Consider the following 20,253-nt stretch of genomic DNA (forward strand, 5'->3'; position numbering starts at 1 on the left):
CTTGAATTTTTGCATGTGGTCTTCAATGTAATAGAAAAACGTGGTCCTGTATTTTTGTCGCTGGTTTTTGCTTCGTTTATAAAGACGCTGCTAGGAAAATCGAGTGGTTTTTCTGCATACGCAATATCTCGAAAACGAAGCGAAGCTTAGCGGAAAAACTATGGGACATTGTTAAACATACCTAAACAAAACTGCATGCGAAATTTGGAGCGTTTTCGACAAAGTTCACTTTTGATTAAAACACCTAGCGCCCTTTTCCCGCCGAGGTCTTCAAATAAACGAAGCCGGGCCTTTGTTATGATAAACAGAGCCGATCCTTTGTTATAATAGCCAAGCCAAGCCTTTGTTATAAGTCGAAGTCTCACCTCGGTTTATCGTAACAAAGGATCGGCCCGCCGCGTCCGCAAGGACTTTGATTTCACTTAGAAAGCAGCAAAATGTCAATTTCACGCAACGTATAAGCTCAAAAATGTTGATTTTAGGTCAAAAAAGGTTTAAATGTTGATTTCACGTTAACGCGTGACAGCAAGGAGGTTGATTTCTCTTAGAAACGAGCAAAATGTCAATTTCACGTAATGCATAAGCTCAATGATGTTGATTTCAGGTCTAAATGGGTTAAAAGGTTGATTTGACGTTAACGCGTGACGGCAAGGAGGTCGATTTCACTTAGAAACCAACAAAATGTCAATTTCACGCAGCGCATAAGCTCAATGATGTTGATTTCAGGTCTAAACAGGTTAAAATGTTGATTTCACGTTAATGCGTGATGGCAAGGATGTTGGTTTCACTTAGAAACCAGCAAAATGTCAATGTCACGCAGTGCATACGCTCAGTGATGTTGATTTCAGGTCTAAATAGGTTAAAATGTTGATTTCACGTTAACGCATGATGGCAAGGATGTTGGTTTCACTTAGAAACCAGCGAAATGTCAATTTCACGCAGCGCATAAGCTCAATGATGTTGATTTCAGGTCTAAATAGGTTAAAATGTTGATTTCACGTTAACGCTTGATGGCAAGGATGCTAGTTTCACATAGAAAACAGCAAAATGGTAATTTCACACAACTTATAAGCTCAATGATGTTGATTTCACGTGAAAACGCGCTATAAATAGGGCTGACAGATTAACAGATTAGCCCTTCTCCACAACGTACGGGTCTCCATACATCTGCATGTCCACTGATCCCAGAAGCTCAAAACACTACAAATCATGCCGATTTGAAATAAAATCAACGCAACCTGGATCACAGATCTATGTTACAATTGATCGCTAGTTGTTGGCCATTCTTATGTTTAAACAATCTAGTTACCAGTTCGAGAAACGTCCGCAGAACGTGATCGCAATGCATGCCGGGAAGGGTCTTTACACCTCGTGCGTGGGAAAACATGGCGGTCGATACAAGACAAATTTTATAAGTCTAAAACCAGTTCTCGCTTTCCAAACTTTGACGCTAGCAATGCTTGGCAAATGGGCCACGACTCACCCGAGGGTATTTTTCTTGGGCAAGAACTGCTCTTGGACTTTGCTGCCTGGCTCGATCTGACTTCAAACGCCGATAACACGATTACAGTATATCAGCTGCCTTTGAAGTTTCAGAACACATTTTGATTCTTTAAAACGTGCTGATGGCTTACGGGTTTATCGAGACTTTATGATGCCTCTCAACCACCAGGCAGGCATACAAGGTACTTTAAAACAGTGCTTAAGATATTAGTTGACAGAGCTCTAATGCGGCACATCTCTTTTTTGTTTGATGAATTTCGTTTGACATTCGATCGATTCATGTGTTGTGCTCACGTCACAACCGATGTAAACAATCTGTTCCCAGATTTCTGCTCTATATATGCTGTGAGATTTGATTTTGACTTCATACACTATAAACAGTCTGCCTGTTTGCTGTTCAACAAATAAACTCCTAAAGACATGGCTAGGAAAAGCCAAGTATTTTTGCATACGTTATAACTCGAAAACGAAGCAAAAACCAGCGACAAAAATACAGGGCCACGTTTTTCTATTACATTGAAGACCACGTGCAAAAATTCAAGCCCTTTTGCAAAAATTTTTTTTCACCCAAATCGTCACTTAGCATGGTTTTGCACTCACCCCTTCAAATATTTAGCCAAAAAGTACAATAATTGTGCCTTTCCTTGTATACCAGTGTGCCTGAAATTTGAATTGACCAATAAGGATTCAGCAGAAGAGAAAATCTGTTCTGTCCTGGCGTGAAATGTATTTTAACAGGAAGCCTTCAAATGAATCCCGCTCTGTTCTACACAGATTAGGCAAATAGAGCAGAAAAGTAATAAACTGTACAATTAAGAAATAGAAAAGATGTACCATGTTTCTATTGAGTTATAGAAACACGAGTGGAAGTTTGGGAGAACGAGAAATGATGTTCGAGTTCCAAACTTCCACGAGTGTTTCTATAACTTGATAGAAACGCAGAGAACATGTTTTCTGTTTCTTTTAGAAAACATTGCAACGAAAAAAAATGAAACAACTTGTTAACTTTGATTATCAAAGTGTAAATTCTCTTTGCTGGCGCCATCATTACGTCAACAGCTTGTGCTAGTTTTGTGTTTCTATCGAGTTATAGAAACACAAATTTTAACTAGTCAGCGCACATATTTTCTTAGGACTGTTTTCTAATGTAAATTACTGTACAATGTAAATTAAAGTATATTACTGCACAGTATATATTAAGTACATTACTGTACAATGTGTATTGAGCACATTACTGTACAATGTATTTAAGTCAAGATTGTTATAGACCTGTTAGGAAAATCTCTTCCTCTGTTGTTTTCAGAAAGCAATGGATGTAATAGGAATATCTGATGAAGACCAAGGCAGCGTGGTGCAGATTGTTGCTGGGGTCCTTCATTTGGGCAATATTTCCTTTGATGAGCAGGGAAACTATGCAGTACCAAGTGATGATGAATGTATGCATGCAACAGTCCATTATATAGTACTTAATGAGTACTGGCATTGTTTTAATATGACTTATCTGAGGTGCAAGGCACAGCATTAATTGAAAGCAGCTATTTTACATTATTTTAGTTATAGATTAGTTATTTATTACCCTGGTCAAATAAAGTCTATCTATTTATCTTATATGCATGTAGATAACGGTATTAATGCCTTACTGTGTTTATGAAAGTATTTGAGCATGTTTTTTCCCGTTGTTTTCAACAGTTTTGGCATATCCAGCATACTTGATGGGCGTGAATGATATGCTATTAAAAGAGAAACTGATCAGGTATGAAATAATGCCATTCATAATATACAGCCACGTAAGTTAAACTGATGTGTTGAAGAGTAATGTGAAGCTGTTAATTTGATGTACAATCTGACATGTATGACATCATTTTTAAATAACACTGCGAAGCAAAGCACCGCAGCATAAATGTGTTGAGAACTGCATCTCCACACAAATTATGGCTATAATGATAAGCATAGACTTAGAATTTGTTCTTCAGGAATTAATGGCAACCATCTGTTTTGGAGAGGCCCATTCACAAAATTACAGTCTGTAACTACTTAGAAATAAGTGTATATCTCATTTAACAAAGTGCAGAGTCTGTATTTGGAGAATACTAAGGATGTGCTCTATTGGGATCAACCGTTTCAACTGTAACCGGTTTAGGTTGATATGGTTGACATTTCTCAATAGAACACCTTCCCAACCATTTTTGGTTGAAATGCGGTAACTCCTGGGAAGAGTCCTTATGTGAGCTTCAATCATGCCACATAATCAAGCAAATGCTCTTTCAAACGTTTCAACCTAGTTTGAGGCCAGTTTCAAGAAAAAGTTGATCAACAAGACCAACTGAAAACGGTTTTTCCCCAGTAGAACAATTTCAACCAACCCAGTCAACCAGAAACGGTTTATCCCAATAGAACACTATCTAAGTCTTACCCAGGGACTTGACAGAACGGATGGGGTACAGTCAGGTCTGTAAAGACAAGACCAATTACCGTTGTTCTCCCCTCCTGCAGGGTAAAGTTATTACATGTGTACATGCAACAACAACAACAACAACAACATCCTCTTTATTACCCTTTTTTCATTAATGAATACAGAAATATATAAAATATTGCTTAAAATTAGGGTTCTGGCAACCGGAAATAACCACTAGGTTAAAAATGCCGGGTTGCCAGTTTACAAATTGGTTAGTCATGACACTATGATTGAATACATGTAAGAACTACAAAAACATAACCCAGTCTAATACTTAGAAAACATTGGACTGGCAATTAAGCTTTCCAAGTGGCTGATTTTGGTCAGTAATTGGCCCTCCCTGCTGTCTAAACGATATAGTAAAATGTGTAGATAGATCATTTCGTGTACATTATAAGACAATAGAACATGTAGTTTGTAGTAGTTTTGTAGGTTTTGTGAGAACTGGGGTCAGTATTTAAGCAATTTACCCTGTCTGTCTCACTAAGTTTTCACTATTATTGGTTTAGCCGAGTTATGGACAGCAAGTGGGGTGGCAAGACAGAAACCATCAACATGCAACTCAATGTGGAACAGGTATGTGAAAATCTTAAGATGTTTTGTTACCACACAAAGGACCAGGCAAATTACAAACTACTGGACTCACCAAAGTCTCGTGATTATACATGTGAAAAACCCTTGGTTGCTTTCCCAACTCTTTGAGCATGGTCATTCTTTTACATTCCTAAATATAATGTATTTACCATACTTTCAAGTTATCTTTTTAAAACTGACAGAGTAGGCAGGTTTGATTTTCAAAATAACAGCAATTGGTTTTCTTCAGGTGACTTTGGTTTGCTTTTAGTGGAAGTTTTGTTTTTAGCCTGAGTCATATTTTGTACTCTGTACTGATCATCAGTTTTCTATAAAAAAAAAGAAGCAGACTCCTCAACATTCTCAACATTAACAACTTTTTTTGCTTGTTAAATAGTAACACAAGAAACTACACAGTTGTTTATCATGATGGCTAAAATGTTTTTTTTATATACACTGGGATACATACATTACTTCCTGTGTGAATTAAAATTAAAGTGAGTCCAATTCTGGTTCTTTATCTTTCAGGCATGTTACACTAGGGATGCCTTAGCCAAAGCTCTATACTCAAGATTGTTTGATTATCTAGTTCAGGTAACTAATACAATTTTTTTTATGTTCCATGTTCAATTTTATTCCAGTGTTAGTATGAAATATTTGAAGGATTGCTTGCAATGTTTAGTTTTGAAAAGCCTACAGCAGTTGTTTGTTTGCTTGCATTCTCTTCAAATTTTACATTCTTAAGAATACAATAAATTAATATGTAATATTTGACCAGATACATGTATACCAGTTGAAACTTTCCTTCTGTTCTTGTTTAATTTCAAAACATGATCATTCTCTCTGCAGTCTGTAAACAAAGCCATGCAGAAGGATGTTGATGAACTCACAATTGGTGTCCTTGATATTTATGGCTTTGAAATCTTCCAGGTAAATTTCTAATAATCCTTGTAATTACAGATATGTTTCCCATTTTATGCAGCTGTAATAGGATTCTTGTACATCAGTTGGTTGTAACCACAGTTTCTACCTTTTGAGAGAGTTCCCCTTCAAGGAGTGTCCTTTTATGTGTCATTAGAGCAGGCCTTCCTCTCCTTTTTGGAAGATTTCACCTCATGGGAGGGGTCCCTTGTATTAAATATGAGTTGTGTCCATATAAGGAAGTGATTCCTTTTGAGAATTTTGTAGTGGGTCTTCCCTATAGCAACATCCTATTATTATGAACAACTGTCAGTTTATACAGGAGTTCCATGATGGCTTGAGTCCCCCGATACAAAGTATTTTATGTACCATAATGAGAGATGTCCATTCATCGGTGGTATCCAGAAATTGTAAACTAAAATGCATATGCATTGCCTCTGTTTCTTTTGTAAGTTCTTTTGTTGAAGCTGCATGCAAATGTTCCCAACCTTTCAGAAAAATGGATTTGAACAATTCTGTATCAACTTTGTGAATGAAAAACTCCAGCAAATCTTCATTGAGCTGACGTTGAAAGCAGAGCAGGTAAGATCAACAGGTTGTATTGTGCACTCTTTTTAACCTGTTGCTGGCAAATCTTGCATGATGTAATGTCCTAACTATTTGTTAAGCCAATCAGAGCTGGGTTTATATTTTCTTAGTTCATTTTATAATGCTAGTGGCTTTTAAAATTTAATATAATTTTTTCTGAATTTATGATGTACAGTAATGTGCCTTTTGATCATTGCATGTTAAAAGGCGCAATATATATGGGTTATTGACCAAGTGTGAGGTGAAGATGGCTGGATATTGGCCAAGTTCTTTTTTTTGCAAGTTTATGGACTGAGACGGAGTCAAGGTCCATAAACTCGCAAAAAAAGAACTAGGCCAATATCCAGCCATCTTGACCAAACAAACTTGGTCAATAAAGGATTTATTATATGGCTTTTGGGGGAAATTTTTCTTGCGGGACACAGCAGGTAGATCCTGAGCGGGCAAGATAGCTCCATCTTGCCTGCTTGGGTAGCCAATCACAGCGCAGGATTTGATTCATCTTGCCTGTTTGCGGAGCACGCCATATAATAAAAGTAATTAATTATTATTATTATTATTATCATTATCGTTATCATCATTATCATTATTATTATTACTATTGTTATTGTTTTAAAACTGATATTACTTCATCTCATTAGCTTCACTATTTGCTGTCTGACTTTCAGTTTTTCAGCTATGTACGTTAACAAGTTATTTGAACCATTTCATTTTATTCCTTTTAGGAGGAGTATGTGGAAGAAGGAATTAATTGGAGCCCAATTGATTATTTCAACAACAAAATCGTTTGTGATGTTATTGAAAGCAAGGTAAGATCACAAGCACTTTCTCATCAAACGATGCTGGACCTGGATGTAGAGATCTAGACACAGCATAAATGGTTTGTGTGATGTACTTAAGACAAAAGTGTAAATGAGCTTTCAGGCCAAGGTAGCACAGAGTTGGAGCTGTCTAAGAACATGACACAATGACTCCAGCCTGCACTTAAATTTTATAAAAAAATTCTGGGCATGGTCAGCAAAGGAGGAATCACTACCCCATGATACAATTATCAAAGTGTTGGTACTGATGATGCTGCAGACACTGAATTTATTTAATGCTAGACAACTTGTTCTGCGACATTGCTGTGAGTGGATTAAGGCTAATATTGTGCAATGGGTTGTTTGTATTGACAGAAACCTCCAGGTATCATGTGTGTCCTTGATGATGTATGTGCCACAATGCATGCTGTTAGTGAGGGTGCTGATGCTACTCTTCTTGAGGTGTAGTATTTATTTAAACAGGATTGTGCAATTTCATGTATACAATTCAGACACTTAGACCAGTTATAAATCAATTCATTACTCATTATCTAATAAGCTTTGGACATGCAACATTATAGATTATACTGAGCTGTAATGCAGAATATTATCATAACTGACGTATATAGCAAGCATCACACACTTTCTTAGGATGTATTATTTGGCAGTATGTTCAACATGTATACATTTTTTGGACTTTGTAGAAACTGAACAATGCCGTGGGGACACATCAACACTTTCAGGGAGTCAGTGGTGGGTTCATCATTCACCACTATGCAGGAAAGGTAATTGTTTTTGTCATTTATTACAATTTGTGGCAACATACATGATTCAAACAGAGCTTTTCTGGATTTGTTTCAGGTAACTTATGATGTTGTTGGATTCTGTGAAAGAAATCGTGATGTTCTTTTTAAGGATCTTATTGAGCTTATGCAAACAAGTGAAAAGTGAGTTCAAAATTTAGTGTATCAGGTTTTTTCAATTCTATGTACATATCACCCAGTCAGATAAATAAAATAATTTATACCTTGTGTTGTATGTCTCTGAAGTCAGTGAAGACTCTGATGAGTCCTTACAACTGGCAACTGATAATCTTATGCATTTAATCTCTACTCTAAAATTTTAGCTGAACTCCTAACTAAGGGAATTGAAAAGGGAACATCACTTTAAACTCTCACTTACTCTGATCAAATGTGATTTGTGATTTGAACGGGCTTTTGTTCCCTTTGATCTCCTGATATGCAAATCTGTCTGTGAGAAAAGGGCTACTGCTTTTGTTTTAAGGCTGATAAATGGCCATTAGCTTTGAAGGCTGGTGTTAAACTGATCTTGATCTGAACTTTCTAACAATAGGGTTTTCTTTCTAGTCCTTTCATAAGGAATCTTTTCCCTGAAGATGTAAGTACAGACAAGAGAGGAAGACCCACGACAGCTAGCAATAAAATCAAGGTAAAGATGTTATCATGTTCATACATGTATTACCTGTGAATCATCCCTCAGTGGAAAATATCAAAAAAGAGATAGGACTTGCAAGTGCTAGTTTGTTCATAGACTCTAGAGCTATGCTTAGGAGCTGCCATGGATTAGCAGCCCTGGAGGGAAAGTGTCCCTGCATACTCCCAGCTAAGCCTGAGACAGGCCTTACCTTTTTACTTCAGGAGGAGCTCTGAGCAGTTTTCAGTTGATTACACTTAAGGGGAAACCAAAGTAATCACAACGACCAATCACAACAAATGTAACCAACATGATGAATCAGTGACTGCTCAATACAAGGTGAATACAAGTAACCAGAACCGAGCTGAAGAAAATGCATGTGTCAGTTTCACATCTGGTTTGTTGTGTTGGTCACAGAAGCTTGTTAAGCAAATTACAGACTGTAGTAGAGCAAATTTTTAGATTACTTTTGACCCTTAAATGAATACCACGTGACATACATGTATTATGCTAACAAGTAACTCACAGTGCTTGCTAGTTATTACATGTTGCAGCATGAGTCTTGCCACACCCCCATCACAATGGCTGTCAATAATACATGTTTCTTTTGTATTATTTTAGACTCAAGCCAACCTACTGGTGGATAAACTGATGAAGTGTACTCCACATTACATCCGTTGTATCAAACCAAATGAGAGCAAGAAGGCTCATGATTGGGAGGCAGACAGAGTACGGCATCAAGTGGAATATCTTGGTCTCAAGGAAAACATCCGTGTTAGAAGAGCAGGTTTTGCCTACAGAAGACCCTTTCAGAAATTTCTTGATAGGTAAGTGTGCAGTTACAAATACCTGAAAAATTGGTTGCAAATAAGCATAGACCCAAGACAAAGCACTGAAACTCTGGAATCCTTGTGAAAAGCTGCAATGATGACATGTGACAAGTAACATCAATGTATATGGTTACCTATTTATGAACTTGAAGTTGATAAACATTCGGTGACAGAGGTAGTCAAGGAAATTTCAACATATCGTATATCAAATTTGGAGTTCATCATTATTATCGATTTTATGTGGTATTCCAATCCTCCCTCATTCCCCTTTCAATGTCGTAGTTTTCAACAGGATCTATATATAAATAAATACCTGTTAAGTGCATTGACTGACTCTGTCACTGTGTAACTGACATATGTAAGGTTCATTTGGTAACACAGTTCAACCACGAGAATTGATCTGCTCTTTAGATATGCTATCCTCACCAAGGAGACTTGGCCAAGATGGAGCGGAGATGTGCGAAGAGGAGTGGAACACCTGATGAAAGCTGTCAATATGGAATCAGATCAGTGGCAGATGGGAAAGAGCAAAGTGTTCATCAAAGCGCCAGAATCAGTAAGAGACTGTAGAGGACATTAGGGACATTCTTACTCTTTAGGGGACATTCTAAAAACACAGCCTGAACTTGTTTAACCTACAGTAAAACCTACAGTTTATACCTAAAGTAAGTTTCTAATTCAGTCTTTTGGGTTTGATGACCAAAGCCAAGAAGAAAAGGCAGAAGGAAAATGCCAGCCAAGCACTTTGTTCAAGGTCGAGGAAAAAGCGTTGTAACACAAAACGTAAATTGGCAGAAGAGAAGATAAGCAACTTGCATCAAGATAAAGTGTTGTGGCGTTCCTTTTGCCAATTACACTTTCCACCTTAAGGAACTACTATTTACCATGGCTGCATCTTGATTCTTAATTTGATTACTTTCTTGAATTTCAGCTCTTCTTGCTTGAGGAACTAAGGGAAAGAAAGTTTGATGGCTATGCCAGAAAAATCCAGAAAGCCTACAGAATGTACAAATCAAGACAGTACTTTGCTGAACTCAAACAACAAGGTAAGTCAAGCATAGAGGTGCTGGCTGATGTCCACTTCTCAGGATACTACATGTACACAAGCCATAATTTGAATGTACATTGACAGTGAGTGGTGAGTACCTGTAGGGAGTGTGGCTTCCTTTAAGTTGCAAAAGATAAGTAGTTTGGTAGCTAAAAATTCCAGTGGTAGCGTTTCGATCGAGTCTGTGTGACAGAATTGGTTGTTGAGGAGCTTTTACTTTTTCGTTTTCCGTTATGAGGGAAAACCTGTCTCACTATGAGGCAAACACTCATCAGTATTTGGCAAGTGTTCTGAGTACCTTAGTTTGTGATTTAGAATCACTTGCCATTTACAGGACCTACACGCAGGCTAAGCCTCCTAGTATACTGTGGCATCAAAGCAACTAATCAAAATATAAATTGGAAATTAGCTTCTGAGTAATTTTGATTTAATTATACTGTTCAAATGAGGTTTTACTGAAGTGCAAAAGGCACTAAATTGTTTTAATTGTTCTATGTGTGTGCTTCTTTCAGCATCAGACATCCTTTTCAACAAGAAAGAGAGACGAAGAGGCAGCATTAACCGTAACTTTGTTGGTGACTACATTGGTTATGATGGGAACCCAGCATTGAGAAGTTTAGTCGGTATGGACTCATTTATTTTAGTGCAACATTAATATTTATTTTATTTATGCTTCACCCTTTTAATCTTCTTTTAGAAAAGCGAGAAAGGATCGAATTTGCTGTCACAGTGAACAAATATGACAGAAGATTCAAGGTGGGATGTTGTTTTGATGAGATTCTTGGTAGTTTGGACTTTATTCTTGACTTAACTCTTCCATCATATTGACACACGTAGTGTACAAACGTGTGCATGCATTCTGTGTGTAATGAATCAGAATTGACCCTTTTTACAGGCAATGAAGCGGGACCTTCTGTTATCAAGCAAACACATTTACCTCATTGGAAGAGAAAAGGCAAGTGTGGTCAAAAAAAGAAACAACTTATAATATTTTCAGCATTGTTAAACGTCAGTTGCTCATCTATCTTTATCTTACGCGTACGTTAGTTATTGGTATCCTGGGAATCCTGAGGTACAATGCTCTCTCTGGCAAGAAATGTTATTCTTACAACTAAGCATTAGGCTTAAAATTCTCATGATCTTCCGCGCTAAATCCCAAAAAATTAAAAGCAAAACTTGATTAATGTAATCAGATGGCCCCTATACTTGGAATCCTTGTTTAAATTTCACCAGTAAATTCCACTTTGGTCAAAACTCTTCAAAATTCGTTTCTTTTTTTCAGCGCTGAAAGTAGAGACTGAAGTTTACAGTAATGTTGTGATAAATAATCTGTGTTGTAATTTCTCACTTTTAGGTGAAGAAAGGACCAGAGAAGGGTAAAGTGTACGAAGTGGTGAAGCGTAAACTAGAAATGAAGAGTATAGGATCGGTATCACTCAGGTTAGTGTGATTTAAGAGATTTTTCGCAGTGATACCTCTCCCTCCCCCCGCCTTGTGTTGGACTGCAACATCAGCACAGGTTTGACGTACAAGTTGACATGTCTACATCAGTTAGTGAGTTCAATGTTGTTGTCTGGAAAATAACGTTGACCAACTTTAATGGGAAGCAGGAATGTGACCTTTTTGACAGTTTTCAAGGTTTCGAGTTAGAGCTGGCGACCAGTTAAAGTTTTCAGCTACTTCAAGCTGCTTGTAAATCACAGCAATTGAAATATAGCTATGTCGCCTAAAAACGTTTTCTACCTTTTTACCTTTAACATTGCCAACATTGTTGAGGTTCTCTAATAACTGTAAGTTTCGCATTGGGACAAAAAAACTAAGAGTAAGTACAATACTTGGCATTGTATTAACACCCCGCGTTTACCTGCCACCTGTAAAGGTAGATTAAGTCTGGATACGAGCCAAGTGGCCCATCAGGCCAGAGCTTATCCCGGTTTCCGTAGCATGAATTGACTAGGAGTATTCCTATTTTCCCCCGCCCTCCCCTGGTTGGGATGCTAGTCCATCGTAGGGTTACCCCCAGCATTGAATTCGTCCAGACCCATTTATAGACCTGAGTGGTGAGAGGCACTGGCACTTGCCCAAGAACACAACACAATGTCCCCGGCCAGGGCTTGAACCCGGACCGCTTGACCCGGAGACGAGCGCACTAATTATGAGGTCACCGCGCTTCCCTGCCTGTGTATATGTAGTTCTTAAAATACATCTCAGGAAAGAGCAAGATATTTTTGTGTTAACATGAATGTTTATAATGTAATTTATTTTTCCAGCCCTCTTCAAGATGACTTTATAGTGCTTCATATTCCTGGCGAGTATGACAGTGTTCTAGAAACCGTATTCAAGACAGAGTTTCTTACTCTTCTGTCATCAAAATATCACGACTCTCTGAGTCGTCAGCTGAAAGTGGATATCGTCAGCAGGTATGATAAATTCAAAGGTTTATGCGCAAGATGTCCCTTTAACGGTATTATAACCCAAAATGCAAGTAATATTCCTCTATCCAGTCAACCGCCAACTGTTGCACGTAATACTTTTTGAAACAGGCCACAGCTGTTTCCCGCGAACCGTGTCTACCCAGCCAAATTTACAATCAAATGTTAGGAAAGCGAAAGTTAGAAAAATTAGTTGAGCGTCTTTTAGCCAAGCTGAATACAATCTTCCACCTAGTATGTTATTCTCATATTGTGTAAAATTCAATTTTTGAAAAAGTTTTTTGCCATTGGATTCCCATACAAACTCTAATTTCTGACCGCTTTGTCTACCTGTCACGATGGCGTCGAAAACCGTGATTAGGCCCGTTACAACCTGTGTTATTTCCTGGTCCTTCTCTGTCTCTTCGGTGCATGGCACCCAAGATCTCTAGTAGCAATCACTTCATACCCCACCAAATCGTTTCTAAACGTTCACTGTGTTATGGCTTTAAAAGGTTTAAATGTACAAGCCCGAGCTATCGGACGTGTGGAGAACTGTAAAAAGAAATAGTCTGCAAATATGTATTGTTTTCTTTTTACTGTGTATGTTGGAGAACAAGGTTTATGTCTACTAAGCGCTCTAACCATTGCTGGCAAAAAGCGCATTTCCTTGACAGCCTGTCGTTTCTGTTGAACCTTTCAGTATCACAGTGGCGGTGAAGAAGGAAGGGTGGGGTGGAGGAGGGACACGTACTCTGACCTTCTCTCCTGGTGATTCCGACTTCCCTGCACTCAAGCCTGCTGGCAAAACACTCAATGTCTCCATTGCACGAGGACTTCCCAAGGACACAAGTAAGTCTGCGAGACAGATCGCGTTTATACATACTATGTTTCTTCCAGCACCGCGAGGAAGCCATTTAATGTCCACAATATAACAAGTTAAAATGTTACCAGAACCCAGCTTTAAGAGATACGAGTATTGAAGCCCAAGGAAAACCGCATTTCCATAAGTACTGATACTATGCCATATTTCCCTTGTTTCGTCAGGACCTGGTCGTCAAGTCGCAGCCAGTTCTGGCCCAAGTAAACCCCGTCGTGCAGGCCCTGGGTACCCCTCGCAGCAACAAGCTCCCGGCCAAGTGCGTGGCCGAAAAGGGTCGAGTCTCAATAGGTATGCCCAAACGCACAAACAACCTTCATTGCCGAGATCTGGAGCACAACACCTGGCCCGAGGTCCTGCTAACATTGATGTCAGACAACAGGAATTCATGCGAACTCCAGAGTCAGGAGTGTGTGGGTGAGTTTGTGTTACGTTTTGTTTTTTAGCAGCAAGTTAGGGTGATGTTACATGCAATTGTTAGCCCGCGGTTTTCGTCTCGAGAATTGTTTAGCATCGTGAAGTTTAAATTACGCTATTCCATGACTGTTTTCAGTGTACCCGTGGGAACTCGTCTTAGTTGTTCATTGGACAAAAAGAGTTGGAAACTGTTCGAGTGTTCAGTGTTGTCTTAGATGACGATTTCGCCAAAATGATACACGTTCATCCAACTTGTTACAAAGTAACTCAGTGTGACATTGATGGGGTACCATGTCACTAATATGGAGCTCTTATATCCTAGTTGCGCGGTTTTTGTTATTGCCGGTACATATACGATTTCTGGAAGAAACTGCGAGAAAAGTCGATAGCTGAGTGTTCTTGAAAAAAGCCCTCCAAAGACCTTTCAGTACCGCGTGCTACAACATAGGCAGAACAATATTGCATGTAAGATCACATTAGTGTACACGAACTATTATTCTGTAATCATAGAAAGATACCAGACAGGCAAAGTAATTATAAAACTCAAAGGGGAATAGGCGATTTTATTGCCGTGTTGTGTTGTGTGGTGTTACACTGTAGGTAGTGTGCTGTGCTTTTGGTGCTTTTTGTCTGTGATGTTTTGGGTGTGTTGTTGATAAATTGAGTGATAAATTCCTTGTCAGAATTAAATTTCCTCCCGTCGGATTCTGCAATATAAAACAATAACCGGTGTAACACATAATTATACTGTAAGAGATTGACCAACGAAATAACACGTTTAGATACCAAACCGATAATTTTCAGGTTTAACTGTCAAGTGCCGTCTATTACCCAACCTGACTCAAAAGTTGCTTTTAAAATTTACAGGAAAATAAACTACCTCAATTTTAAAATTTATCCAAATGCATCACAGTTAAAGCCAAGTTAACAACTTACGCTGCGCTGAAATAGAAGCAGTTAGGTAATTGTGATCTTCTCAACGCCTTTATTGAATTCACGACCTTTAAACCATAAACAGATTTAACCGCATGAACCCACCCGTCACTACTTTACGAGGAGGAACTCGAGCGACTTATCCCACTCCCAGTGGACGCCATGTGGACTCTCCACCACATATCCACCATGCGGCATCCTCCCTGCAGTTTGGCGACGGCTCCCGTCAATATGGGAAAAATCCTGAGCAGTGGGATACTGCAGTCTATGGACAGTATAGGAAAACTTACGGTGGGCAGAATGCGCCGTACAACGCAACGACTTTGAGACGAACGTCTGAGGATGGTAAGAGGAGGGTAAGTTTTGAAGACGACCACGTGAATGCCGCCAGACAAGCCAGGCAGCGCCCGCGTTCTGCCAACATTACCTCTCAACGAGAGGTAATTCATGTCTTTCCATTCAGTGAGAAACACGATGAAAGATTGCATCAAGGAGGTGAATCACAGCAAGATCCTTATGCCAGGGGAACTGCAGGACGGAGTGGACACCGAACAGTGCAACGCCCTCGCTCTGTGACTATGGCATCACAGAGCGAAAGTGTTTACAGTTCTACAACCGAGCAGCAGAGAATGCAGTGGACAGAAACAGCTAAAAGAAGTCAGTATTCAGCAAGACCGCCCGATCAAAGTGGGTACAGTAGGGCGGGATATCATCTGAACCAAGCCCCTCAACAGAGTTCGTACAGATCAGACAAACCTCCCCACTCAGGGAATACCACAGCTCATGACACAGCATATTCAGGAGATTACCGAGCCAGGAATGCTTTGCACGGTGCCGGGTACAGCACTACAAACCGTCGGCAGGCTAGAGCTTTACAGAATGGATATGAGCAGATGAACCCAGTGGATTACAGTAAAACCAGTGGCTCAAACAGACAAAATGCATACGCTCCAGCCCCGCAGAGTCCAGAGTATGTAACAATGTCAAATCCGCATGCTCCTGGAGCAGTAAAGTACAATGCTCAGGGTGTTGTACAGCAGAGAACAACATACAGTGCAGGTAATGATCAGCGTACCACAGCTCAGCAGGGATACGAGCAAATGGCTCCCTTGTACCTCAACCCTCCAGTTCCACACAGTGCTGCGGGATTCCAACAAAATGGAGTTTCATACAGTGCTGCGACAACTCAACAGAATGGAATACCATACAGTGCAGCGGGAAATCAACAGAATGGCATACCATACAGCGCAGCGGGAAACCAACAGAATGGCATACCATACAGCGCGGCGGGAAATCAACAGAATGGCATACCATACAGCGCAGCGGGAGCTCAACAGAATGGAACTCCATACAGAGTTTCCACAACGCAACAGAATGGGGCCCCATACGGTGCTGTCCCAAGTCAGCATACTGGAACACCATACGGTCCTGCTGCAAGTTCGCCGGATGGAATGCTGTACAGTGCTACTAAAACGCAACAGAATGGAACTACACACAATGCTGCAGGATCGCAACGGAATGTAATACCGTACGGCACTGCCACGAGTCAGCAGAATGGAATTCCCTACAGCACTGCCGCAAGTCAATGGAATGGAACACAATACGATGCTGCAGGTACGCAACAGAATGGAACGCCATACAGCACTGCAACGACTAAGCAGAATAGAACACCCTACAGTACTCGACAGAATCGTATGCCACACAGTACGGCCGCAAGTCAATGGAATGGAACACCGTACAGTACTATTGCGGGAGCAATTCCGCAGCACTGCATGTCATATAGCACAGCACCATCGCAACAGAATGGTACGTCGTATAGTGTTGCAGCAATCCAACCAAATGTTTCATACAGTGCTACACATCACCAAGGAGAGCATGAGCAAGGAGGCAGCCCCCAGAGCTACAGTTCGACTCCTCACCAGAATGGGTATGATGGCTATGACGGTAACCATGGGGCTCCGCAGCAGAACGGGTATGATGGCTATGACAGCAGCTCTGATAGCGAGTTCGATGATGGTGATGATCAGTATGATTACGTCAACTTGAGGCAGTGGCATGATGCTGAAAACGGATCTAACAATTCAACTAACCAAGACGATAGGTGAGCTAACCTTTCCTTTAACATTTCTGAAATCTTGAAGTAACGGAGAAATTTGCAAGTAAAACGAAACGCTAAACTTCTAATTACCACTTACTGCTCGGAGCAAATAAGCTTTAAATTTATGAACCTCTCTGCTCAAAATCCCTAAAGGTAAAAAACTAAACGTTTCAAAAACAGATTGAAAAGTAAAATTAATTCCCAAATAGGCCATATTCGTATTCTCGGTATTGGACTGGAACTAGCGTGCAATGGAGGCTAATGCGGGGAGCCTTTTCAAATGCAAATGACTCTAATCGCTTTTTAATGATATTCTCCCGCCTGAACCTCCATTTCAAGCTAGTTCCAGTCCAATACCGAGAATACTAATATGGCCTGTTGTCTCAAATAAAACAAAAAATAAATTTTGATTTTCAACTTGAAACTGTGAATTTGTAAACGAAAACTAATGTTGACATGCAGTTAACCAGAGAGTTGGAAAATATGTTGTCTTTTACCCAAGATGTCGTATATCAAACACTTGATGCAGTGTTTCATCACATTCCAAATGCCGAGAAGAAATTTGAAAATACGACGCGTTGCCTAGTATTTTTGGTGACATTCGAGGTGTTTGGAAATGTGGTAAACACTGTTTCGAGTGTTTGATGCGTCTTCACTATTTTCTTTCGAACGCAAATCAATCCACGGTGAACAGGATTATCTCCTTTTAGCTTGATGAAATGCTAATGACATTTATAATGCTTGGTAATCTGTGACAATAACAAACGAGGGTTTGCTTTTCATGGAGAAAAAAGTTGTCTTTAGACGGAGGGTCCCCCTCCATCCTGAGCCACGCCGAGCGAGAGAACGTTTTACACATTTCTGTATAGATAACTGCGGACTGTTTATATGACAAATCACAATATGGCCAATGACAGATTGCATAACACCATACATAACAATAAGTTTTCGTTGTGGTTAGAGGACGTTGATCGAGTTTCGGAACCGGTTTATCAAGTTTTAGAACGTAGTTGTAAAACCAACACCTGTCAATCAAAAAGTGCTCTAGAGTCGATAAATTGAACATTGCCACAGTTGGTTGGCAGAAACTTAATACCCGGTATTCTTGCAAAACGAATTTATTCTGGGATTTATATATTATATGTCGAATTATTCTCGCATTTTGATTGGTTGTTATTATGATCCATTGGAGGACAGACACAAAGATGATGTCGGAAACGATTGTTTGGTTTCTTCATTATATAAAACAAATAGATTCCATGTCACCGTGTGTCTGTTCAGTAATAGATCACGATGTCAAAATGTGGTAAGATCATCAGTGACACACTCGGCTATTGCCTTGTGTGCTACTTTTTTGTTCTTACCACATTTCGGTGAGAAATAGATCACATCATCTGTGATCTATTACTGAACAGACGCACAGCAACATGGAATCTATTTGTTAAGTAGATAGTAACGACCAGGATAGGTGATTCTACGGAAATAATAATTATATTCAACATTAACTGTTTTGTAAGCGGTTCCATGTTTACTTTATTTTGTATGTAGTGTTGTGTGGTGTGCTGCAGAGCTTTTGTACATCCGTGTCGTCATGTGTCTTTTGCTAACATGTTTATACCTAACGTTAAGATAAGTTTTTTTTTCACTTTTCCACTTTTATTATCACCTTTTGGGGGTCAAAAACAAAAAAATACATATTCTTAATCACACGTGACATTATTAACATCAATTTCGATATATTCAAATTCAGCCTAAAACAATAGACCTCAGTACGAGGTTCTGGGAAGTAACTACAGAGTTTGGAGGACATCTAAGTTCTGTGTTGTTTTTCATAGCTATACATTTCTCAGAACTTTCTAATATTTACTTTGTCTAATTCCGTAATCTTAAAGTTATCCAAATATGTAGTTTAACAAGTGTAATAAAGTATTTCAGTATTTCTATTTCTGCGTCTAATTTACGTAATAACACATCTTGTAGCGTGCGGTCGACTCTTTTGCCAGAAACCGGAGACCAAAAGGATGCAAACTCATTGCATATTAGGTTTGTGAAAGAGCACTCATAAAATAGATGATTCACACATAGTGTTAAAGTAATGTTTTTGCACTGACTAATCGCTGAAATGAAGAACACTTTATAAACTGTGGTTTGTAAATGAGTCGTCGAATTTGGTTGCAGATAAGTCATTTAAAAAAATAAATATATAACTTAAATCGTAATTACAAAATACCTTCAGCAAGTGATGACATGTAAATTAAGATCTTAAATTCATTTACTTCGTTGTGAGTAAACCAACCCAATAACCACCATAATGTTCTAATGGTTTCCCATTCTAATGGTCTGTGATTGTTGCAGCTGATTTTTCTTTGTAAGTTGAATACGACTTCTCTCTCCAATCTCCCTAGTTCGTCGAAAAGGCAATCACGAGGAAAAAATGGTGCGCGAAAACTGGAGGCGAGATGTGCATCTTGCTCCCCCTGTTCGCGCGACGATTTTTCCAGTCGTTAGCTTCACACCCCATGTCGTGGCGTATAGGAATTGATTACATCTATTTTTTGCCATCTTGAGTTTTGAGTTGAAAGCTTCAAGCGTAAAAACATTTATTCCCATTCCTCTTTAGTCATAAGCTACCTACATACCTTGCCTGATATAAAACTTACAATGCCCTCAAAAATCCTACACATATAAAATGGCCTAAACAATGAATCAAACCTTTCCTTTTTTCTTCCATGGTTTAAAACAATTAACATAATCCTGGATTTGTTGTCATATACAAAGTGTTTTTTTTTTTTTTAACGGAATGTCTAAACATAATATCATTCTGACTTGGAGAAAGATACGTTTAAACCATTGCTTGGCGCCGGACTCGGCAGAGAGTTTTTTCTTTTTTGTTTTCAATTTGTAACCTTGTGGACCACCGTGTTTGTGTATTTGTGTCGTCTACGTTTGCTTTACTGTCCAAGTGAGTTAACCTGTGTCGATGTAGCAGATTTTTAGCAGTTACATGAAACATAAAAAGCTTCATAGTGAAGTCTCCTTCACACGGTAATATATTTTACGGTACCTGCAGAAATTCTCGCGCGCTCATTGGTTAGTTTTCATTGTCAATGAGCGGACAGACACATGAATTTACAATTTATGCGATTTTGACGCAACGAGCGAGAGCGATCAATTTAACAATTTGTCATTGTAAAAAAAAGGTGAGGTCAGTTTTTCATGCGTCTGTCGTGGTATCGACAACACAGGGCTCGAAATTAACTTTTTCGTTCGGGAGCCAGCTGGCGACTAACGGAAAAATTTTGGTCGCCAGATCGTAAATTTTGGTCGCCAACTTATTTTATATATAACTTACACAAGAACAC

At 39.2% G+C, this 20,253-nt stretch overlaps 1 protein-coding gene across 4 annotated transcripts in view; it reads left to right on the forward strand.

The window, feature by feature from the left end:
* LOC110064156 (unconventional myosin-Ie-like) overlaps positions 1-20,253 on the forward strand; it is a 32,203-nt gene that overhangs the window by 8,584 nt on the left and 3,366 nt on the right. Inside the window, exons 10-32 of one of the 4 annotated variants that reach the window (XM_089274657.1) lie at positions 2,807-2,939; positions 3,193-3,256; positions 4,468-4,534; positions 5,060-5,125; positions 5,381-5,461; positions 5,948-6,034; positions 6,766-6,849; positions 7,216-7,302; positions 7,545-7,625; positions 7,702-7,787; positions 8,208-8,289; positions 8,896-9,101; positions 9,516-9,660; positions 10,036-10,150; positions 10,665-10,775; positions 10,850-10,908; positions 11,048-11,107; positions 11,507-11,592; positions 12,423-12,572; positions 13,267-13,415; positions 13,611-13,860; positions 14,879-16,894; positions 18,872-18,934. In XM_089274657.1, coding sequence (XP_089130783.1) covers positions 2,807-2,939; positions 3,193-3,256; positions 4,468-4,534; positions 5,060-5,125; positions 5,381-5,461; positions 5,948-6,034; positions 6,766-6,849; positions 7,216-7,302; positions 7,545-7,625; positions 7,702-7,787; positions 8,208-8,289; positions 8,896-9,101; positions 9,516-9,660; positions 10,036-10,150; positions 10,665-10,775; positions 10,850-10,908; positions 11,048-11,107; positions 11,507-11,592; positions 12,423-12,572; positions 13,267-13,415; positions 13,611-13,860; positions 14,879-16,894; positions 18,872-18,934 — 4,328 coding nt within the window. The remainder of the gene's footprint in view (positions 1-2,806; positions 2,940-3,192; positions 3,257-4,467; positions 4,535-5,059; positions 5,126-5,380; positions 5,462-5,947; positions 6,035-6,765; positions 6,850-7,215; positions 7,303-7,544; positions 7,626-7,701; positions 7,788-8,207; positions 8,290-8,895; positions 9,102-9,515; positions 9,661-10,035; positions 10,151-10,664; positions 10,776-10,849; positions 10,909-11,047; positions 11,108-11,506; positions 11,593-12,422; positions 12,573-13,266; positions 13,416-13,610; positions 13,861-14,878; positions 16,895-18,871; positions 18,935-20,253) is intronic. The other 3 variants (XM_089274658.1, XM_089274659.1, XM_089274660.1) reach the window with 3 other exon arrangements.

Source organism: Orbicella faveolata, unplaced genomic scaffold (assembly GCF_042242905.1).
Source record: "Orbicella faveolata isolate gen_17 unplaced genomic scaffold, um_ofav_v1 contig_36, whole genome shotgun sequence".
In the NCBI taxonomy this organism is placed as follows: domain Eukaryota; kingdom Metazoa; phylum Cnidaria; class Anthozoa; order Scleractinia; family Merulinidae; genus Orbicella; species Orbicella faveolata.